The 19622-nt window shown below is 53.6% G+C and overlaps 1 protein-coding gene across 4 annotated transcripts in view; it reads left to right on the forward strand.

The window, feature by feature from the left end:
* LSR (lipolysis stimulated lipoprotein receptor) overlaps positions 1–16402 on the forward strand; it is a 16985-nt gene extending 583 nt beyond the window's left edge. The window contains exons 2-10 of one of the 4 annotated variants that reach the window (XM_024199973.2): positions 735–1076; positions 6924–7043; positions 10095–10151; positions 11909–12055; positions 12315–12500; positions 13001–13060; positions 13764–13895; positions 14144–14730; positions 15732–16402. In XM_024199973.2, the coding sequence (XP_024055741.1) occupies positions 735–1076; positions 6924–7043; positions 10095–10151; positions 11909–12055; positions 12315–12500; positions 13001–13060; positions 13764–13895; positions 14144–14730; positions 15732–15767 (1667 nt within the window). In that variant the 3' untranslated portion in view covers positions 15768–16402. The remainder of the gene's footprint in view (positions 1–734; positions 1077–6923; positions 7044–10094; positions 10152–11908; positions 12056–12314; positions 12501–13000; positions 13061–13763; positions 13896–14143; positions 14731–15731) is intronic. The other 3 variants (XM_024199974.2, XM_024199975.2, XM_024199976.2) reach the window with 3 other exon arrangements.
* The last annotated feature ends 3220 nt before the right edge of the window (positions 16403–19622 follow it).

Raw genomic sequence — 19622 nt, forward strand, 5'->3', positions numbered from 1 at the left:
TCTAGTGGTTAGAGCAGGGCAGCTGGGAGCCAGGACTCCTGGTGTCTATCCTCAGCTCTGGGAGGGGAGTGGGGTCTGGCAGGTTAGAGAAAGAGGAATTGGTGGCCAGGACTCCTGAGTTCAAGTCCCAGTTCTGCCACCCACCTCTAGGATATCCTGGTTGTTCTTAGACATGAAGCTGTGTGGGTTAGTAACTGGTGACTTGGAAAAGCACCAGGCATTCCTGTTTTGAATACAGTGAGGTCAGGGATTATTGGGCTATCAAGGGGTGTGTGTCTCACAGAATGGCTCATGGGCCAGTGGAAGTGATGGTGATCCAAGCGATGATGAGTTAGCCCTGAGATGACTCTGTTCCTGATTTGTCCTGTAATAAGGTCACTTGACACCTCTTACGCTTGACTCTTCAATGGCTGTTTACCCTCAAATGGGGGCGGACAGAGAAGTTAGTCTGGTCATGTCTCTGAGTCAACCACTGTAATGGAAATCTGGTGACAAGAATGTGGCTTAGTAATTAGAGCGGGGGCTGGGAGTCAGGATGCCTGGGTTCTGTTCCCAGTTCTGGGAGGGGAATGGTGTCTAGTAGTTAGAGCAGGAGTGGCTGGAAGGCAGGGCTCCTGGGTTCTTTTCTGGCTCTGTCATTCACTTGCCTGGGGCACACCCTCTACCCCGTATGGGACCCTCTTTGGCCCATCTGACCTGACCTCCCAGCTGACCCTGCCCTTTCCCTGTTCTAGGTCCTGCCCATGGGATGCAAGTCACGGTGCTGAACCCTTTCAACGTGGTGATCCTCTTCCAGCCTGTTACCCTGCAGTGCAACTATCAGACCTCAGCCACCCAGCCGCCCATCGTCACCTGGAAGTATAAGTCGTACTGCCGGAGCCGCCTGGCTGATGCCTTCAGCCCTAGCAGTCAGGAGAACCAGATCAACAACCAGCTGCAGCAGAACAATCCCGGCTACAACCCCTATGTGGAGTGCCAGGACAGCACTCGCACCGTGCGGGTGGTGGCTACCAAGCAGGGCAACGCCGTGACGCTGGGGGACTTTTATCAGGGGCGTCGGATCACCATCACCAACAGTAAGTTCCCGGGAAGGATGGAGGATTTTTTACTGATCACTTATTAGCTAGATTATAGTAGCATGCCAGGGGGGCATTGTGCGAGGTGGAGGGCTTATGAGGTATAGTATGGTAATACACTGGGTGCCGGGAACTACAGCACTGGGGATTCTGCGCCACTGCGCATGTGCAGAATTTGTGTCCCCTGCAGATTTCTTTGCTTCCCTGCAGAAAAATGCCCTTCTGATGGGGAAGGAAAGGGAAGCCACAAGAGTGGTCATATGACCCTCCTCAGCAGTATGTTTTGGGTGCCCATGGCAGCTGGCAGAGAGGTAAATCACTGTGGCGCAGGGGATGGGACTGGGGAAGACCCGGCTAGTGGCTCCTACCCTGCACTGGACTCAGCTACTAGGCCCGGCTGGGCTGGGGATGACAGGACTTCCTCTTTCCCTGCACAGCATCTGGGGCTGTCAGACCCACCCCCAGATTTCTCTTCTGGCTGTAGGATGCTCTGCAAACTTCTCCCGCGCTTCTGGCACCCATCGCTCCTCAGCTGCAGGGGCAAGGATCTCTGTACAGGGAGCTGCTCCACCATCCGCCCAGACCCTCTCATCCCCAGACCCTTCTGCTGAGCCCCCCACTCCCCCTGCTTCTGGACCACCCCAACGAGCCACGCTCACCCGGATCCCCACCCTACCGAGTCCCAACCAGCTGCATCTGGATCCCTGCCCCTCTCCCCCAGCATCTGAACCTCCCCACTGAGCTCCCCACATCCAGACCCCCCCGCTGAGCTCACTCTGACGCCCAGACCCCCTGCTGAGCTCTATCCCCCCCCACACACCTAGACCTTCCCCGCTGAGCCCCAACCACTTTCTCCTGGACCCCCCTGCAGAGTCAGATTACCATGGCACCCAGACCCCCCAACAAGCCCCTGTGTATCCAGATCCCCCTGCACCCAGATTGCCCCACACAGAACCCTCTCAACCCACACCTGGATCCCCCCTCACTAAGCCACTCCACACATGGATCCTGCCTTGCTGAGCCTGCCTGCCCGCACCTGGCATGGAGGGGCAGGGCCCTGGGGTGTTTCTGGGGCAGGCCCGGTCCTTGTGCTGTGTCAGAGTTGGGTGCAGCCTCTCCATTGATTCTGTGTCCCAGAGGGGAGCAGCACAGTGATCTCGCACCTCTGTGCAGCCAGTGGCCTCTGCTCCCCAATGCCATGCTGGAGCCTCCACATTTATTTGACAAATAAAATTTTCAGAATCTTTAATTTTTTGGTGCAAAAAGCCCTCAGGAGTAACTGTGCCAGGTAGAGGGCTTGTTGTGCTGGTCATTTATTAGGTGTTTCATGATAGCCCCCAACTCACTTATTAGGTGTATTACGGTAGCACTCAGGGGACTTCTATGAGTGGTGTCTGATCACCATCACCCTCAGTATATATGGGACAAGAGGAAGGGGGGGGAAAAAAAATTAATGGAGATATCCCATCTCCTAGAACTGGAAGGGACCTTGAAAGGTCATCGAGTCCAGCCCCCTGCCTTCACTAGCAGGACCAAGTACTGATTTTGCCCCAGATCCCCAAGTGGCCCCCTCAAGGATTGAACTCTCAACCCTGGGTTTAGCAGGCCAATGCTCAAACCACTGAGCTATCCCTCTCCCCCAACTGCTGTGTGTTTGCTTTTTAGGTGCATTCTGGTGGGGCCTAGAGATCCCCCAATTGAAATGGGGATAACAGGAGGCGGGGGGGCAGAGTGTTTGTACTGCTTGCTTATTAGGTGTTTTATGGTAGCAGCCAGAGAAATGGGGGCAGTCCCCGCCCCAGCTGAGATTGGGGCTGTAGTGCCAGGTACTGCACAGACACACAGTGAGAGACAGTCCCTGCCCCACAGATACAGAGCGGCGATTATCATCCCCATTTTATAGTTGGGGAAACTAAGGCACAGAGTGATGTAGTAATATGCCCAAGCTCAGGGTGCCTCTGGCAAAGCACCAACCGAACCCAGATCCGAGTCCCAGTTCCGTGTCTTAACTCCAAGTCCGGATAATTCCTGTTTATGCCCGTGGCATATTGGTTTCCAGAAGGATGGAACTAATACAGCAGTGGCTTTGAAACTGAAGTGGGAGCGCTGAAAAGAAAGGGCTGCCATTAAGTTATTGGAAGAGAGTTCTCCACCATGTATATGCAGCCACCTCTGGGGTGGAATGCTGCAACTCCTTAATAGCCCTTCGGTGTCACTCACCCAGTGCTGAAATGCAGCCACCTCTGGGATTTGACAAAACCATATTTAATAGTGGACAATAACAGAAGAGAGTTCAGGGCAGGTAGCAAGGAATGCTGTGTGTGACAGGAAGCAGGTGGAGAAGTTGAGAGAGGCAGAATTGAGCTCCCTATAATAGCAGGAGCATTGTGGCCAAACTCCAACAATACTAGGGGATCTTTAATCGTTGTGCAAACTGTCACAGCCTCTGTTACGCATTTCACCATGCTGGGGCATTTAGGCCAGCGCTGACTATGAGGGGAGAGCGCCATCACCCAGCTCTTTGAGACATTGGGTTAGAGTGCGGGTGCTGAGTCCCCCATCTGTGACTAGAACTCCTGGGTCCTGTTCCAGCTCTAACCACTCATAGCCCTGCATGACCCACCCCTGGGTATCAGAACAGCGGTATCTGGTTAAGGTTAAGCTGAGTGCTCTGGTGTCAGATGCTCTGAGCTCCATTAGGAAGGGGAGAGGGACGCTATCCTGTGGTTAAGGAACAGACTAGGATCCTGGGTTCAATTCCCAGCTCTGCGATGGACTCATTATATGACCTTGGAAAAGTCATTTCCCCTCTGCCTCAGTTTCTCCATCTGGGGATAATAAACCTGCCTTTGTGTAGTTTTACTGGAAGCCTTTTGGGGTGGAGACTGTCTTGTTGTGTGTCTGGGCAGCGCCCAGCATGATGAGGCCCAGATCTCAGGTGGGGCAGGGACTGTCTCTTGCTGTGTGTCTGAGCAGCGCCTGGCATGATGGGGGCTGTATCTCAGCTGGGGCAGGGACTGCATCTCAGCAGTGCCTGGCATGATGGGGCCCGGACCTCGGTTGGCTCTACTCCAAGACAAATATTTTCAGGTTCTACTGCATTTGCTTTAGTTTCACAATGTAAATCAACCACATTGTATTACAGTGGGTCAAAAGTCCACAGCAAAACTCTTTGCCCTGTGATCATGTGTCTAAAACCAACTGGAGCTGTGCTTCAACTGTCTCCAGCCAAACTCTGTTAAATTATCACGCCTTTTCTTTTTGTGTTGTCTTACCCGGAGGCGTTTCTGTGATAACAGCAGCTTTGTCGTAATCTGACCCAACTGGTGCGTGATTCATGCAGCAAAAATCTTCAGTTTCTAATACTCCTCTAGAGTCTTGCACTTTATAAACTGTGGTTCACTTCCCCCTACCAAAATGCAGCCAGCTCAGGGGTGGAACACTGCAACTGGCTAACAGCACTACCCAACAGTTAAACCATAATCCTAATTACAGCTGATCACAGTTCTAATGATTCCCTTACATAACACTTTCCATCCTTGCAGTGCTTTGGAAAGGTTTAATTACTGTTTGGGACAGGAAGTGTGAGAGTCTAATTGAAACTGTGGCTGAAGATGCAGGTCAGCAGAATTGAACCAATTAGCTCAGGACTCTAGTGATGTCCTAGTTAGGCTGATACGTGTTCTGGCTGGATTTTATGATGAGTGTTTGATGTCACAGATCCCAGATTTCAGCATCCCTCCGTCAATTGGAGCAGCAGGGAACACTGCTTGTTTATGAAGTGTAAAAAGGTTGCTGGCACTGGGGAGAGCAATACTGGAAGGCTGCGTCCAGCTCTGGGGTGTGCTTTTTATGAAGGACGTTGGGAAAAACTTCGGAGGGTGTAGAGAGGAGCTGTGAAAACAATCCAAGGGCTGGAGAAAAGGTCTGACAGTGAGAGAGTGTGAACGTTTGTTCCGTTTAGTTTGTCCAAAAAAAGCTAGCGGGTGATTTGATCTCTTCTTCATGGGGAGAAAATCCCAGGTCTTCAGTCTAGTGGAGAATGGTAGAACAAGAACCAACATATGGAAGTTAAAACCAGACACACTTCAACTAGAAAGAAAGTACTTTAACAGCCAGGGTGATTAACCATTATGACTTCCCCAGGGAAGTGGTGGATTGTCCATCTCTTGGGGTCGTTCAATCCAGGCTGGAGGCTTTTCTGGAAGATGGTTTTGTCCAACGCAATCCATGGGTAACGGGGTGAAAGTCCCTGGCCTGTTATACAGGAGGCCAGATGAGAGGAGACGTCCAGCCAAAGTACAAGATGATCTAATGGGCGTGCAGCAAAATCCTAGAGCAAGTTTGTCAAAATGGACTCAAGGTTCAGGTCCTAAAACCAACAATGTACAAGATCTTGGGCACAGAGAGGTGGCTGAGGTCACACAGCAGGTCATTGGCAAGAACCCTGGTGTCCTGACCCCTGGTCTAGCGCACTATCCACTACACCACACAGCCAGCCTAAGTTCCCGCTAAGCCATGTGGCCACGCAGCAGGCTATCAAGGGCTGCTCAGGGGCAAGAGGTGCCTCACCCCCAGCCCCAGGACTCCTGCGACCAGTGAGAGGTGCCTCTGCCCCAGCCCCACTGTGGCGAGAGAGGGCTGGGGGGAGTCTGTGTTGTCTGTCTCTCTGTCTTTCTCTCAGCCCCGGGGCAGCCTGGACCCCAAACCCCTCATCCTTGGCCCCACCCCAGAACCTGCACCCTGACCCTCTGCCCTAGCCCTGAGCCGCCTCCTGCACCCCAAACCCCTCACCCCATGGCCTGCACCCCCAGCCAGAGCCTTCACACCCCTGCACCCCAACCCTCTGCCCTAGCCCTGAGCCCCCTCCCACACTCCGAGCCTCTCAGCCCCACCCCCACCACACACCACCTCCATATTGGTGCACATAACAAAATTCATTCCTCATGTAAACAATTAGAGGGAATATTGTACATTGGGCTGAAATTTTCAGAAGCAGCTAGTGATTTGGGTGGGACTACTTACAGACACCTGACTTCTTTATTTTTGGGGGATTTGGGGCTCAGCACATTCTGAAAATCCAGGGCCAGAATCACTAGCCACTTCTAAAAAATCTTGTCCCAAAGCTGCCCAGGCCGGGACTCTGGACACCTGGATTCCAGTCTCAGCTCTGCCACTGGGTTGCTGAGATCAAAAGGGCTTGTTCTCTGGCTTCCTGCTACTCCAGCCTGTTCCCGACAGCAGGGCATGGTGGCTTGTGTGCATACTTGAGGGTTTAGTGTTTGTTTCAGTTTTCAAAGCCCTCAATTGGTGGAAGTGCCATTGTTTGAGATCAGCAAGCGGGGGCTGCAGCCGTTGAACCCAGCGGGGAGTATTCCGCTTTTAGTTTCTCTGCATTACTTGTCCCACCAGCCCTGGATAATTCCTAGATTTCCCCTCTCTCCCCCCACACCGCAGAGGCCAGCAGGGACCATCCAGTCTGCCTTCCTGCACAGCCCAGGCCAGAGAGCCTCCCCCAGGGACCCCCTTCATTATTGTTGCTGTTTCTCTAAACGCTGTCCAGTTGGCTGGTATCTTAATGATAATGTGAAGCCCTGACTCCCAGCCTCCCCAAGTCTAACCCAGTAGACCCCACTCCCCTCCCAAAGCTGGGGCTAGAACCCAGGAGTCCTGGCTCTGTGCTCTAGCCACTGTACACCACTGCCTTTGCCTAGACTATGCTGAAAGGGCTTGTTGGTGCACTGGCTTACCTGCTTGGAGACCCCTCCTGCATGTTAGCCTGTGACCCCGATTCTCCCACCCTGGCTGTGGTGTCTCCAGCTTTGCCTTCCTCCGTCTCCCCCACAGATGCCGACCTCAGCATCGACCAGACAGCCTGGGGCGACAGTGGTGTGTACTACTGCACCGTCACCTCTTCACAAGACCTGCAGGGCAACAACGAGGCCTACGCTGAGCTCATCGTGCTGGGTAAGTGGCCGGGACTGGGACACAGGCAGGTGAGGAGCGGGGTGTTCTAATGGGCTGGGGAGGTGCTGTCGGAGCCGGGATGCCAGGCTAGATGGGGCCTGTAGGTCTGATCGGGGTGGCTGGTAAGGGGCAGGATGCCAAGCTAGATGGGCCCAGGGGACTGAATCTGTGTGGGAGGGAGGAGGCAGGATACAGGGCTAGATGGGCCCAGGGGACTGATCTGGGAAGGAGGTGGGATACCTGGCTGGATGGGCTCACCCCTCTGCTCCAGGGCAGCAGGGATCGGAGATTGGCGCATGGGGTTGGGCAGGGGCAGATATTGGGCTAGACAGGCAGCTACTTCCCTTTCCACACGTAGCTGGTAAATTGGTGTGTGCCATTCTCTGCCCAGCGCCAGTCGGAGGCATCAACAGCATTTTGGGCTAGGAAGAGGTTAACCAGAAAGGGGAAGCAGTGACTCCTGCAGCCCACGCAGGGCAGTGCTGTCCTACTCACACACAGCTCCTGCCTGCCTTCCCCATCCCCCGGGCCTTTCCGATTTTGCCTCACGGCATCTTCCTCATGGACCCTTTCCTCTCCGCGCTGCTTGCACTGCTTCGCACACAGGAATTTCAGCCTCCCAGTCAGGTAAATAGCAGAGAGGACAGGAGTTCATACAAAGGGACTTAGGGAGCAGAAACTAAGGAGGTCTTCCAACAAAGTCCCTTTGTATTAACTTCTGTCCTCTCTGCTGTTTTCAGTGAACTCCTTCCCATTCAGTGTCGTCTGTGAGCTGGCATGTCTGTCCAGCACGGCTGGCCTAGCTTCCTAAAGAGCAATCACTTCAGTATTAGTATTACAATAGTGCCAGCTGAGATTAGGGCACTGCACGGACACATAGCTAGAGACAGCCCCTGCCCCAGCTGAGATTGGGGCCCCGTTGCATTGGGCGCTGCACGGACAGAGACAGTCCTTGGCCCCAGCTGCGATCGGGTCCCTGTTATGCCAGGCACTGCCCACACAGCGAGAGACAGTCCCTGCCCCAAAGAGTTTGCAACTAGACAAAGGATGGAAGGGGGTGCTGATGCATGCAGGCCAAGTGACTTGGCCATTCCACGCAGTAGGTCGTTGGCAGGGGTGGGAATAGTACCCAGGTGTCCTGACTCCCAGTCACAGTGCTAACCATCATGCAGCACTACCTAGCAACACTCGCAGCTGGCATAAGATGTGACTTTCCACGCTCCCCTCCCCCCAAATCTCCTGAAACGTCTCTTCTTCCCTGCTGCCCATCTCATAAATGTACTGTCTCCCTCCTGGCTTGATTGCGAACAGGAAGTTAGAATCTAGTTTTCCTGCTGGAGCTAAAAGGGCTTGTGTATTCTGCAATGGGTTTTATCCCAGGTTCTGAAAGGGATATGGACTTGAGTGCATTAAAGCAGGGGGCTGGGAGCCAGGACTCCTGGGTTCTATCCCAGCTTTGTGAGGGGAGTGGGGTCTAATGGGTTAAAGGAGGGGAGCGCCCGGGAAACAAGACTCCTTCGTTCTATTCCTGGCTGTTCCAGTTTGTTGTTCATGGGAATCAGGAGCTTTTTGCTGCTGATCGTGCTCTTAGCCTCAAACGTCCTGCCTGTTTCAACGTTCAGAGAGCAGCCCTCTGGGCACTGGAACTCCATGGCCTAATAGTAATTAGCCCAGTAATGATTTTGATCCTGTTGCGCTTCCCCATGGTTATGTCATTTATACCAATGTGTCACTCCCATGAGCAGTGCCACAGCTCCCTGCCACTAGGGGACAGCAAAGGAGGCTGTGCTACACAGCTCATCTGTGGAGATCTGGTGGGTGGGGACTGGGAGTCAGGACTCCTCGGTTGTATCTCATCAGGCATATCCATCCCCCTCTCTCTTGTAAAATGGAAATGCAGCGATGCAAAAGAGCTCCGTTTGGGTCTAAAATTGCCATGCCTGGAGATGCTTTTCCGGCACCCTTACTGAGCAGCCTCCATCCTGGGGGCCTCCCTCCGGACAGCTGTGCCTGGGGAGCCCTGATCCGAAAGGAGTGGTCTTCTGTAATCTCCCAAATCTCCCATCACCCACTGCAGTGGCCTGACTGCCCCAAATTCTCTTATCCCAGAGCCCATCTGCCCCAGCACTCTCGTGCTCACGGGTTGGGCCATTGTGGGGATAAGAGGTGTCCTGGCTGGATGGCAGCTCAGGTGCAGGAGAGAGGTGGACTCCTTCGCCTAGCACCCCACCCAGAGCCACCATGGCATAACAGGAGGAGGTGGTCTGCTTGGAAGGGAGAGGGGGTGCTGGCTAGATTGGAGACAGAGACCCTAGGAGCCACAGGGAGAGGGGAGCAGGAGAGAGAGACTAGTTGGGGCAAAGAGATTGGCGTTGTTGGGAGCCTGGAGGCTGAGGTCAGAGAGAGGCATTTGGAGGAGGAGGATGGAGTTGTCTGGTGCTCTGGATAATGTGCCATTGGTCCAAACTGCTATGGATCCTGTTATGGAGCTCCTGGAGAACATAGTGGATCTACAGCCAAATGCATTTTGGATTCAGCTGCAGGGTTCTGAAGAGCAGGGCCATGTGGATCTGTGGCCAAACCTACCCTGGCTTTGGTTCTGCTGGAGTATGTAGCATCTGGCTCCACTTCACCCCTGTAGGATATGCGAGACTGTCCGGATGGCTCCGCCAAATCTTGCTGCGGCTTGCCGTGAAGTTCGGAAGCCTGGCTTGAGGATTTGTTGCTAGATAAGTGGGAAAAGAGGAGTTCAGTCTCTCCTCCATTCCAGGCACAAAATCCCCACGTGGCAGGGCCCAATCAGTGACGATCTTCCTCGCTCGCAGGGTTACCCAGCTGTAGCTACGCCCAAATCTTTTTTTCTTTTCCTGTGTGAGTGAGATCTCTAAAGCACCAAGCACTCGGGTGCCAGTTTGAATGCCCACCTGGGCCAGTGCACTGCTTACTATCCCCACCTCCACCCTTATAGCACAGTTGGCTTCAAATTGCTTGCCTTTATGGCGTTCGCCTATATCTCTAGTAACTGTCTCTCTCTCTCTCTCTGTCCCGTAGGCAAATCATCCGAAGTCTCAGAGCTTTTGCCAGGCTTTCAGATAGGGCACATGGAAGGTACTTGCCTTGCTAGATTTTTTTTGGGGGGGGGGGGGTGATTATGCCACCACTTAGCTTTTATGCAGTGCACATTACTCTTAGATCATGACTGAGGCAGAGCTAGAAGGATGTGAGCTGGTGAGAGGAGAGAAATAGCTAAAGGGGCTTTAATTTGCTCTTTGGGAGAGTCTTTGTTCCATGTCTGTACAGCGCCTGGCGCAATGGGGTCCTGGTCCGAGAGTGGGGTTCCTCACTACTACCATAATAAACTGAATAGCGATAAAAATGTACAGTGCTCAGCATGGGGTGCAGAGCTGTGCCTAGGCGCTATCGTAATACTTAATTACTATGAGGGAATTACTAATCGATTTCTAGGTAATATCCAGTTCTGATTCTGTCCCGCAGAAGGTGACAGTGCTGTGATCGCCCTGTGAAATTCTTTGATAGCGCTGGTGGAAACGCATTTCCTGCAGAATGGAAATGGCGATATTCCGAATTCGGGGTAGGATCTTGACAGGCTCCAATCTCCCCAAGTTGGGGGCGGAATGCTGAAAATACTGTATTTGTTTCAGCATTTATATTTCATTTGGTTGGGGGCCGGAGGCTTATAACACACTACAAGTCTGAACAGCAGTACTTCACACACAATCGGTATCTTCCTGTGAAACGCTTTGATTTCATCAACATGACGTTTTCTGATGGAAAACTGTCCTGATGGAATATTTTCGACCTGACTTTACTCCTTAGTGCAAGGATCGAAGGGGCCAGACTCAAGGTGACAGTCCCTCCAGAGCCTGAACTCTGCATCTCCTGGTGTGTTCATGTTTGAGTGTTTAGATTGTGCTCTCCTTGTGGTAGGGCACAGGGCAGAGTTGAGCATGTATCCTGCCTCCCAGCCTAGACCCTACTCCCCTTCCAGAGCCAGGAATAGAACCCAGGAGTCCTAGCTCCTAGCCCCCCCTGCTCTAACCCACTTGACCCCACTCACCTTCCAGACTACAAGATATAGCTCTGATGGAGGGGGTCAGACAGACCATGGTGGTGATCTGCTTGTCTGGCCTCCATCACTGTCACATTGACGATTGTGAGATGCTTAGATATATTTATTCTCATGCCATTTCAGAGATTCCCTCCACCCTCCCCATGCCAGGGACTCTGTGCCCCCCGTGATTGCCCTCTGCCCCCCCCATGCTAGGAGCTAGGTGTGTACCCAACCAATCTATCTGGGAGACTAGTAATGCAGGGCATCTATATGTTAAACTGCATCTGGACGCTGAGCTGGGGGCAGGGGAGTTATGTCTGAAGGTGTTAATGGCACCAGAAACTGATTCCTTCATTCCTAGACAATTGCAGAGCTGCCTGAAGCTGTATCTTTGCTAATCAGATGCTGGGGCCTCTGTGTCCTCCATTTTCCCCCTTCTGGACTTCTGATTTCTCCCCAAAATCAATAGAGTTCTGCCCATGGATGTCTAGAGTATTCCCTGGAGTTTGGGAGTGGATTGCATGCAGCGTTCACACTTTTCTGTGTTAGACAAATGCCATCAATAGAACGGGGTGTTTTCCACTAGGCCATGCTGCCTGCCAGCTGGGCTGCTTTGTTTCCCACGGGGCCTCCTGTAAATCAGCCCCTCTTAGGGTGTCTCGACCCCAAAGCCCCAGGTCAAACCTTGGCCTTGGTGTGTGCCTCAGTTTCCCCAGGGCAGGGAGGCCCTGACGCCGCTCTGCTGGGTGGGTTCTGTTGGCGACTGGGTCCATAACGAGAATCCTCTTCGCAGACTGGCTCTTCGTCATCCTGGTGGTGCTGGGATTCCTTCTCATCCTCCTCCTCTTCGGCATCTGCTGGTGCCAGTGCTGCCCCCACACCTGCTGCTGCTATGTCCGGTGCCCCTGCTGCCCTGAGAAGTGCTGCTGCCCAGAAGCGCGTGAGTTCTCTCCTCTCTCATGCTGCACGGGAAACTTACAAAAGGAGGGGGGGGACTGGGAGCCAGGACTCCTGGGTTCTATCTGCCGCTCTGGGAGGGGAGTGGGGTCTAGTGGATAGAGCGGGAGGGGGGAGAGAGCAAAACTCCTGGGTTCTCTCCCTGGTGCTGGGAGGCGGTTTGGGGAAGTCCTGCAATGGGAGCTATTTCTGCTGATCTGCATGTTCCGATCCCACAAACTCCCCCTGCTTTCTCTTTTCAGTCTATGCCGCTGGAAAAGCTGCCACTGCCGGTGTCCCCAGCATTTATGCTCCGAGCGTCGGTGCCCCCAGTATCTACTCCCACCCAAACCCCATGAAGCTAGGTCCTCCCGCCACCACGATCCCCATGGGCCCCATGTCGCCCATGTACAACGGCTATGGGGCAGAGTACGACAGAGCCAGCTCCGGTAACTTTGCGTTCTGTGTCAATTCTGTGCTGCCACAATAGTAACTAACTGTGCTGGAGTCAGTGACCCCAGCTGGGGATCCGCCAATTGGCTGCAGCTCCACTGGAGTCAATGGGTCGGATCCCCCCACTGGTGTCAATCGGCTGTAGCACCACTGGAGTCAATGCTGATTTACATCACCCCTGGCTACGTGGAGGGTAGGATGGAAGCTGCATAGCAGCATGCTCAGTCCTAGTTACAGAGTTATGGTGCTCAGCTGACTCTCATTTTGGGGGGCAGGGGACTGTCTCTGGCTGTGTCTGGGCAGCGCCCGGCACAATGGGTTCTCCCAGATTATAAATAATAGGTTTCCTGGTCTCGTGGTAGAACTATGGGCCCTGATCCCGCAAACCTGGAGCGCTGGGACTTGCAGGACTGGGGTGCATAGATGGGGAAATCACGGCACCGAGCAGCAAGGCTGAAGCTGTTGATGTCCTTAATCTCTCTTGATTTCCTTGTAGTTGGAGGGAACAGCTCCCAGGTGCCCCTGCTCCGGGATACCGATAGTGGTGGGAACTCAGGTAAGGAGAAGCCAGGCTGTGAAGCAGAGACTTGGTAGAGGACAGTACAGCAGCGGGAGCTGGTGATGTGATACCGCTGCCCCCTGCTGGATGGCGTTGGCACTGCTCACCCGTGGCTCATAGTGTCCCCTTCAGCTCAGGCTGCCACAGTTATAGCCCCTTCACGGCCTGAGCTATGCTGCTAAGCAGAGTCCGACCTGGACAGGGCTAGGATGGGAGACCTATGTTGTAGGGAGTTGTCAGAGGGGCGTCCTTGCCTTTTGCAGTCAGGGGCAGTGCTAGGGGGCGCTCTCCCCTTGCAGTCAGTGCTGGCCCCAGTGCCCCAGTGTGGTGGTAGGGGGTGCTATGCGGAGAGAGGTGCTCACCAATCATCATAAAGATTGCTTAGCGTGTTGATTCTTAAAGGTCTGTAAGTGCCCCATACACCTAATGGCCAAATCCCACATTGGGCAATTCCATTCCACCCCCATTCATTTGGATCTGAGATTCTCCTTCGCTTGCTGTTGTGCAGCGTTATGTGCAGCTGTTCCCCAACTGCCCCTTCCCAGAGGTGGCTGCATCTCAGGCATTGCTATTAAGCTGTATCTAGCTGCCTTGCCTCAGAGGTGGCTCCATCTCACTGGTTGTGCCTGCCCCTTCCAGACAGGATTGGCACTAAGGGGGTCTCTAACTCACTCCCCTCTCCGGCTCCCTCTCTCCCCAGCAGTGCGAAGCGGATACCGGATCCAGGCTAACCAGCAGGATGACTCCATGCGGGTCCTTTATTACATGGAGAAGGAGCTGGCCAATTTCGACCCTACGCGGCCGGGCCAGGCCAATGGCAAGCTGGAGAAAGGTGAGTCGCCTCCTGGCTGTAGATTCCTCTTCTCCTTCCACCCAGCAAGAAACCCAGGGGATGCCAAGAGCTCCCTGCAGCACAGCACACGCCATGCTTGGGCATCGGGACCAGCCCTGTCAGGGGAGAGTGCCCCCATGCTGCTCCAAGCAGCACAGCCCCCCCTAGCGCTGCCTGGGGCATCGGGGCCAGCCCTGACTGCTGGGGAGAGCACGGAGGCCTATTTAACCCTTTCTCTTCCCTCCCAGCCTCAGTGATGAGTGAGATCAGCTCCCTCCACGAAGACGACCGGCGCCAGGAGCTGCGCCAGGGGCTGGGGCGGCTGCGGAGCCGGCCCATGTCACCCATCAGCGACATGGGGGAGGGGGAGAGCGGGCGGGGCAGCGAGACCCGGCGCCTCGTCCCCCCTCCCCGGCGGGGCGAACGCTATGAGGAGGAGCACTACGCCCGGCGGCCCCGCTCCCATTCTGTGGATGACCTGGACCGCGACTGGTCCCCGCAGCCTGAGGGACGGGGTAGGGGGCGGGGCAGGCAGCATCGGGACAGCTCCCCCGACTGGCGGGAGGAGGAGTACTACGGCCAGCGGCGCAGCCGCAGCAGGGACGACCTGCGGGAGCTGGATAGGGGCCACTACGACGGGCGGCTCCTGCAGGAGGCGCTGCGCAAGAAGGGGCGGGCCGGCAGCCGCGAGGACCTGGATGGGGGCAGCGGGTCCAGCGCACGATCAGGGTACAGGAGGGACCGGGATGAAGATGGCTTCCCCCCACCGCCGCCCCCCTACACAGAAACAGAGTCGGTCTCCTCCCGGGGCAAGAACGACCGCAAGCTCCGACGGGTAAGTGGATGGGATGCAGGGCCCCGCCCCTCTAGGGGGCGCCAGCTACCATCACACTCCACAGTGTGCCACTGGCTCAGGATGGGGGGGCGTGGCAGTAAGTGGGTCATGGGGCCTTTCTCTTCTAGGGGGCACTAAGTTGCAAATCCATGTCAGGAATGGCAGCAGCACAGCTGTTGCTCGCAGAATTAGCTGTGATCTAGGTTCGTTGTTCCTCCACGTAAGGGTCTTGGGCAGGATGTGTGGGGCAGGAAGCCTTTAACTGCCGGAGGATAAAGCTCTGCTCGGGATAGAAGAGAGGCAGGCGGATGTACGCGGGCCCACATAACTGAGAGCACAAGACTCCAAAACTCCTCCAAGCCAACCTGCGCCTCAGGGCTCTGCTGTCCTGTTCTTCTTTGACTCTCCCTTCCTCAGAAAGCCCTCATGGCTGGCTGGTTGTTGAACTGGCTAGTGAACAGGTGATGTGGCTGCCTGTTAGGGCTTCATCACAAGTCTCCTATTGTTTGGTGGGGGGATTTTAAAGCAGTTTTCTTGTACTTATGGCTGGGGAAAGAGGGCTGGGGAGGCATTTCCCCTCACACCCCTCAAATTTTGGGGCATGTGCTGATTTTCTCTCTCTAAAACACAACCCTTTTGAGACTCTGGAACTAAACGGCAAAATAAGCACCCAACATGATTTTTATTTTATTTCTTTATTTGCGCTCCTGGCCCATGGTGTCTGCACCTGTTGGTGAAGGAGGCAAGCTTCCAAGACATTCCTTCACCCCCCCTTGTCTTGCTAATATCCTGGGACTCTCTCACAGCTACAATGCTAGTGCTTTGGATTTCCCCCCAGTGAACGGCCTTTAGACCCCCCTGAGGAAATCCCCCTCTTGATCTTTATGATCAGCTCAACAAGTGGTGTGCTCTGAGTCTCACTGGAAGGCATTTCATCTCTGTGGGGGCCTGGAGATGGGGCCCTGTCTTTGCTGATCCTGCTGCATCTGTTTCCCTTCCAGAACCATGACCTCAGCAGAGAGAGCTTGGTGGTTTAAACGCAGCCCGCTTTCCTTCCCGATCACTTCCCAGAAGCACCACCAGTGCGGGAGATGGAGGCCGTGGATCTGAGACGGTCACGTCTTTCCTCGGAGGGCACACAGGACACTGGCTGGCCCGTGGCCACAAGGTTCAGCAAAGCAGTTGGGGCCTTGTCTACCTGATGCTTTTATTATGAATTCGATCAATGTGTAGCCTGAGATTTTTCAAGTCAGGCAAGGGACAAGGGCTCCTGATTGCCATGGAAAAGCAGGGCATTACTGGGGGAATCTGGAGCCCTTGTGGGGGAGGAGGAGGTCTCTAAATTTTAGCCTTAATTTTAATATAGTATTTGAAATATTTGGACCAGCTCCTCAACTGGTATAAATTGATCTCAGTTGAGTGACGTGCGCTTGACACCAGCTGGAGAACTGGCCTATTATTTTGGCTCCGATTCCCAGCTGGTCCATAAAACTGTAAATTTTGTTTCCCTGGATATTTTTAAATATTTTGACGCTTTTAAGACTAACTTTTTTCAAAGCTGTCTTAAAATTACATGTTTTTTTTAGCAGAGTTGTGGAATCCCAGATGCTGTACATACTTTTGCAAAAAGCTGGGCTGGTTTTTTATCAGTAGGTTTTTGAGATTTTTCTGATTGTTGTAGAAAATAAAAAATTCATCTAAAAAATGTTTGTGTGTGGGGGTGGGGGGGGGGATTAGGGGAATGGGACATGGGGCCTTTCCCCTCTAGGGGGCGCTGGCTCCAATCTGGTCCCAGGGCTCGGGGACTGGCTGGCTTGGGGGGGGGAGGGGAGAATGGGAGAATGGGACCTGGGCTTTTCTGTCTAGGGGGCAACAGAGCCAGCCACACTGAGGGGCTACAGACCCCAACATTGTGACTGATGCTACCATGATCCAGTGGGTGGGGATAGAATTGCATCAGCTATTGGAACCTGCAGCCTAGGGGCAGAGAGTTGGATTGGCCCCAGACACAGAGCCCAGCCTACCCCACCTCAGGTTGCTCCAGGGTGAGGCTGGGGCAACTGGTGGGTTGAAGGGGGCATGTGCAATTCTGCCCTCTACAGGATGGGATCAGAACTGCTTGCTGGGGGGAGAGCTTCCCTGAGTGCAACTGATGCAGAACACTGCCTGAGTCTGCAGAGAGCCTGAGTCTCTTGCTGAGAAGTCATGGCCATTCATCCCCTGGATTCAGCCCTCCACGCTACAGCCCTGGGGGCAGTGGCTGGGCTAAATTTGCGCCCTCAGCTGGATACCTGAAGGCTCCAGGGGTTAGACCCCTGATCCACTTGGGAAGAGAGAGATCCAGGAGCTGCTCTGAAGTGGGCTGAGCAGCCGAGACTGGTCGGCCGGGACCAACCTCGTTTTCCTTATTGAAAGGTGGCTGGGGGAGAAATGGGGACAGGACTGTGCCTGTTTAAAAAGTATGAAAGGGGAAAAATTGGGCAGCAAAAATAGAAAAGCAGAGTCTGAAAGGTGGCAGTGGCAGGAGTTTGACTTACTGGCTCCGCCTGGTGGTGGCTGTGGGAGCTACAAGCAGTTGGTAAGGAAACTGAGCAGCTGTGGGGGAAGGTCCTTTTGTGGGTCAGTAACTGATCAGAAGACAGGAAGCAAAGGGTAGGACTAAATGTCAGTTTTCACAGTGGAGGTAAATAGTGGGGACGCTGGGGATCGGTGCTGTTCAACATAGTCATAAATGATTGGAAAAAGGGGGTGAACAGCGAAGTGGCAAAGTTTTCAGGTACAAAATTACTCAAGCTAGTGAAGTCCAAAGCTGATGCTGAAGAGTTACGAAGGGATCTCATGAAACTGGGTAACAAAAGGGCAGATGAAATTCAATGTTGATAAGTGCAAAGTAATGCAGGTGGGGAAAACAGCCCAACGGTACATACAAAATGATGGGGTCTAAATAAGCTGTTACTGCTCAGGAAAGAGATCTTGGAGTCATTGGGGATTGTTCTCTGAAACCATCCGCTCACTGTGCAGCGGCAATCAAAAAAGCGAGAAAGGGCTAGATAAGATAAAATATCATCATGCCACTGTATAAATCCATGGTGCTCCCACACCTTGAATACTGCCTGCAGTTCTGGTTGCTCCATCTCAAAAAAGATATGTCAGAATTGAAAAAGTGGCAATGAAAATTATGAGGGGTATGGAACAGCTTCTATACGAGGAGAGATTAAAGAGGCTGCGACTGTTCAGCTTGGAAAAGAGATGATGCAGGAGGGATATGATCACACTTTATAAAATCATGACTGGTGTGGAGAAAGTGAATAAGGAAATATTTACTCCTCCACTTAACACAAGAACTAGGGTTCACATGATGAAATTAATAGGCAGCAGGTTTAAAACACAAAAATGAATTACTTCTTCACACAACACAAAGTCAGCCTGTGGCACTCACTGCCAGGGGATGTTGTGAAGGCCAAGTGTGTAATGGGATTCAAAAAAGAACTAAAGTCTATCAATGTCTATTAGCCGCGATGGTCAGGGACATGACCCCATGCTGTGGGTGTCCCTAAACCTCTGGGTGCCAGAAACTGGGACGGGATGACAGGGAATGGATCAATTGAGAATTGCCCAGTTCTGTTCATTCCCTCTGAAGCATCTGGCATTGGCCATAGTTAGAGACAGGGTCCTGGGCTAGCTGGACCATTGGTCTGACCCAGTATAGCCGTTCTTACGACTCCTGGATTCTATCCCCGACTCTGGGAGGGGAGTGGGGTCTAAAGTAGGGCAGGGGGCTGGGAGGCAGGACTCCTGGGTTCTACTCCTCACTCTGGGGTATAACTGTGGATGTTCATATTATGCATATAAAGATCCCAATCTTTTTTTTTTGAATCCTGCTGAGCTCTGTGCTTTCATGTGGACATGAGCAACAAAGGCCAATAGGACCATTCCTAGCCCCTGGCATTTAGAATGTCCCCACCTGGTGGAGCAAACCCAGGAACTGCACCTTTTTAGAAGTGTTCCAGTTAGCCAGTGGAACTCCAGCCCACAAGGTACTACCCAGATGAAGAGCTCTGTAGGATCCAGGAGAGGATTTAAATGTACTTGGACAATGGGAGTCTCCATAAATAAATCAAAGACGTGGGTATAAAATTGAAGCTGTCTCACTAAGACAGGTGTTGATAGGCAAACTCCTGCCATTCCAAAAGGCCTTGAGCTACTACAGCTGTTAAAATCCCTGGGGTGACGTAAAGCAACAGTGTGCAAGTCTCAAGCTCCCTGGCAGAGGAAGGCCGGGGCTATTGCCGCTGTACAGGGGAGATGGCACTGCAGTAATGCAATGGACATGCAGAAAAATGAAGGGAGACCCAGACACGCTTGCAGTGGGAGCCCTGTGTTTGCAGCTAGAGTCCAGGGTTGCAATGAACGTTGCATGCAGGGTGATCATTTACATTCCAGCTGGGCTAGGACTTAGGCAAGGGAGCAGCTGTGACGGCAGAGGCCAAAGCAGCGGCTGCTTTGCTGGAGGCGGTGAAATGGGGCCCAGCTGGGGCCACCCCAGTGCCAGCACCCTGCTGGACCCAGGGCTGCACAGGCGGGATGTAACCACCCAGGTACCTCTCCCACCATGTGCGCTTGCTGCTGTCTCGGTGATCACACTGGGGGGGGATGTTCCAGCTCTTCCCCCTCCCACCCCCCCGCCTGCTGCTTTGTGTTTGTGCAGCGCCTGGCACAAGTTACCACGGTAATAAATGATTAATGATCACAGTGATGGGCAGTGATCCCTGGGGGAGGGTTTGTGACCAGGACTATGCCAAGGGGGCAGCCTGCATGGGCAGGACGGTCCCGTCCACCCTGGGAACCTAGGAGGATACAGAGGCTGGAAATCCAGGCCTGAGCCATTCTGA

The sequence above is a fragment of the Terrapene carolina genome, unplaced genomic scaffold (genome assembly GCF_002925995.2).
Source record: "Terrapene carolina triunguis isolate 2854851 unplaced genomic scaffold, T_m_triunguis-2.0 Scaffold493, whole genome shotgun sequence".
NCBI classification, from domain to species: domain Eukaryota; kingdom Metazoa; phylum Chordata; order Testudines; family Emydidae; genus Terrapene; species Terrapene triunguis.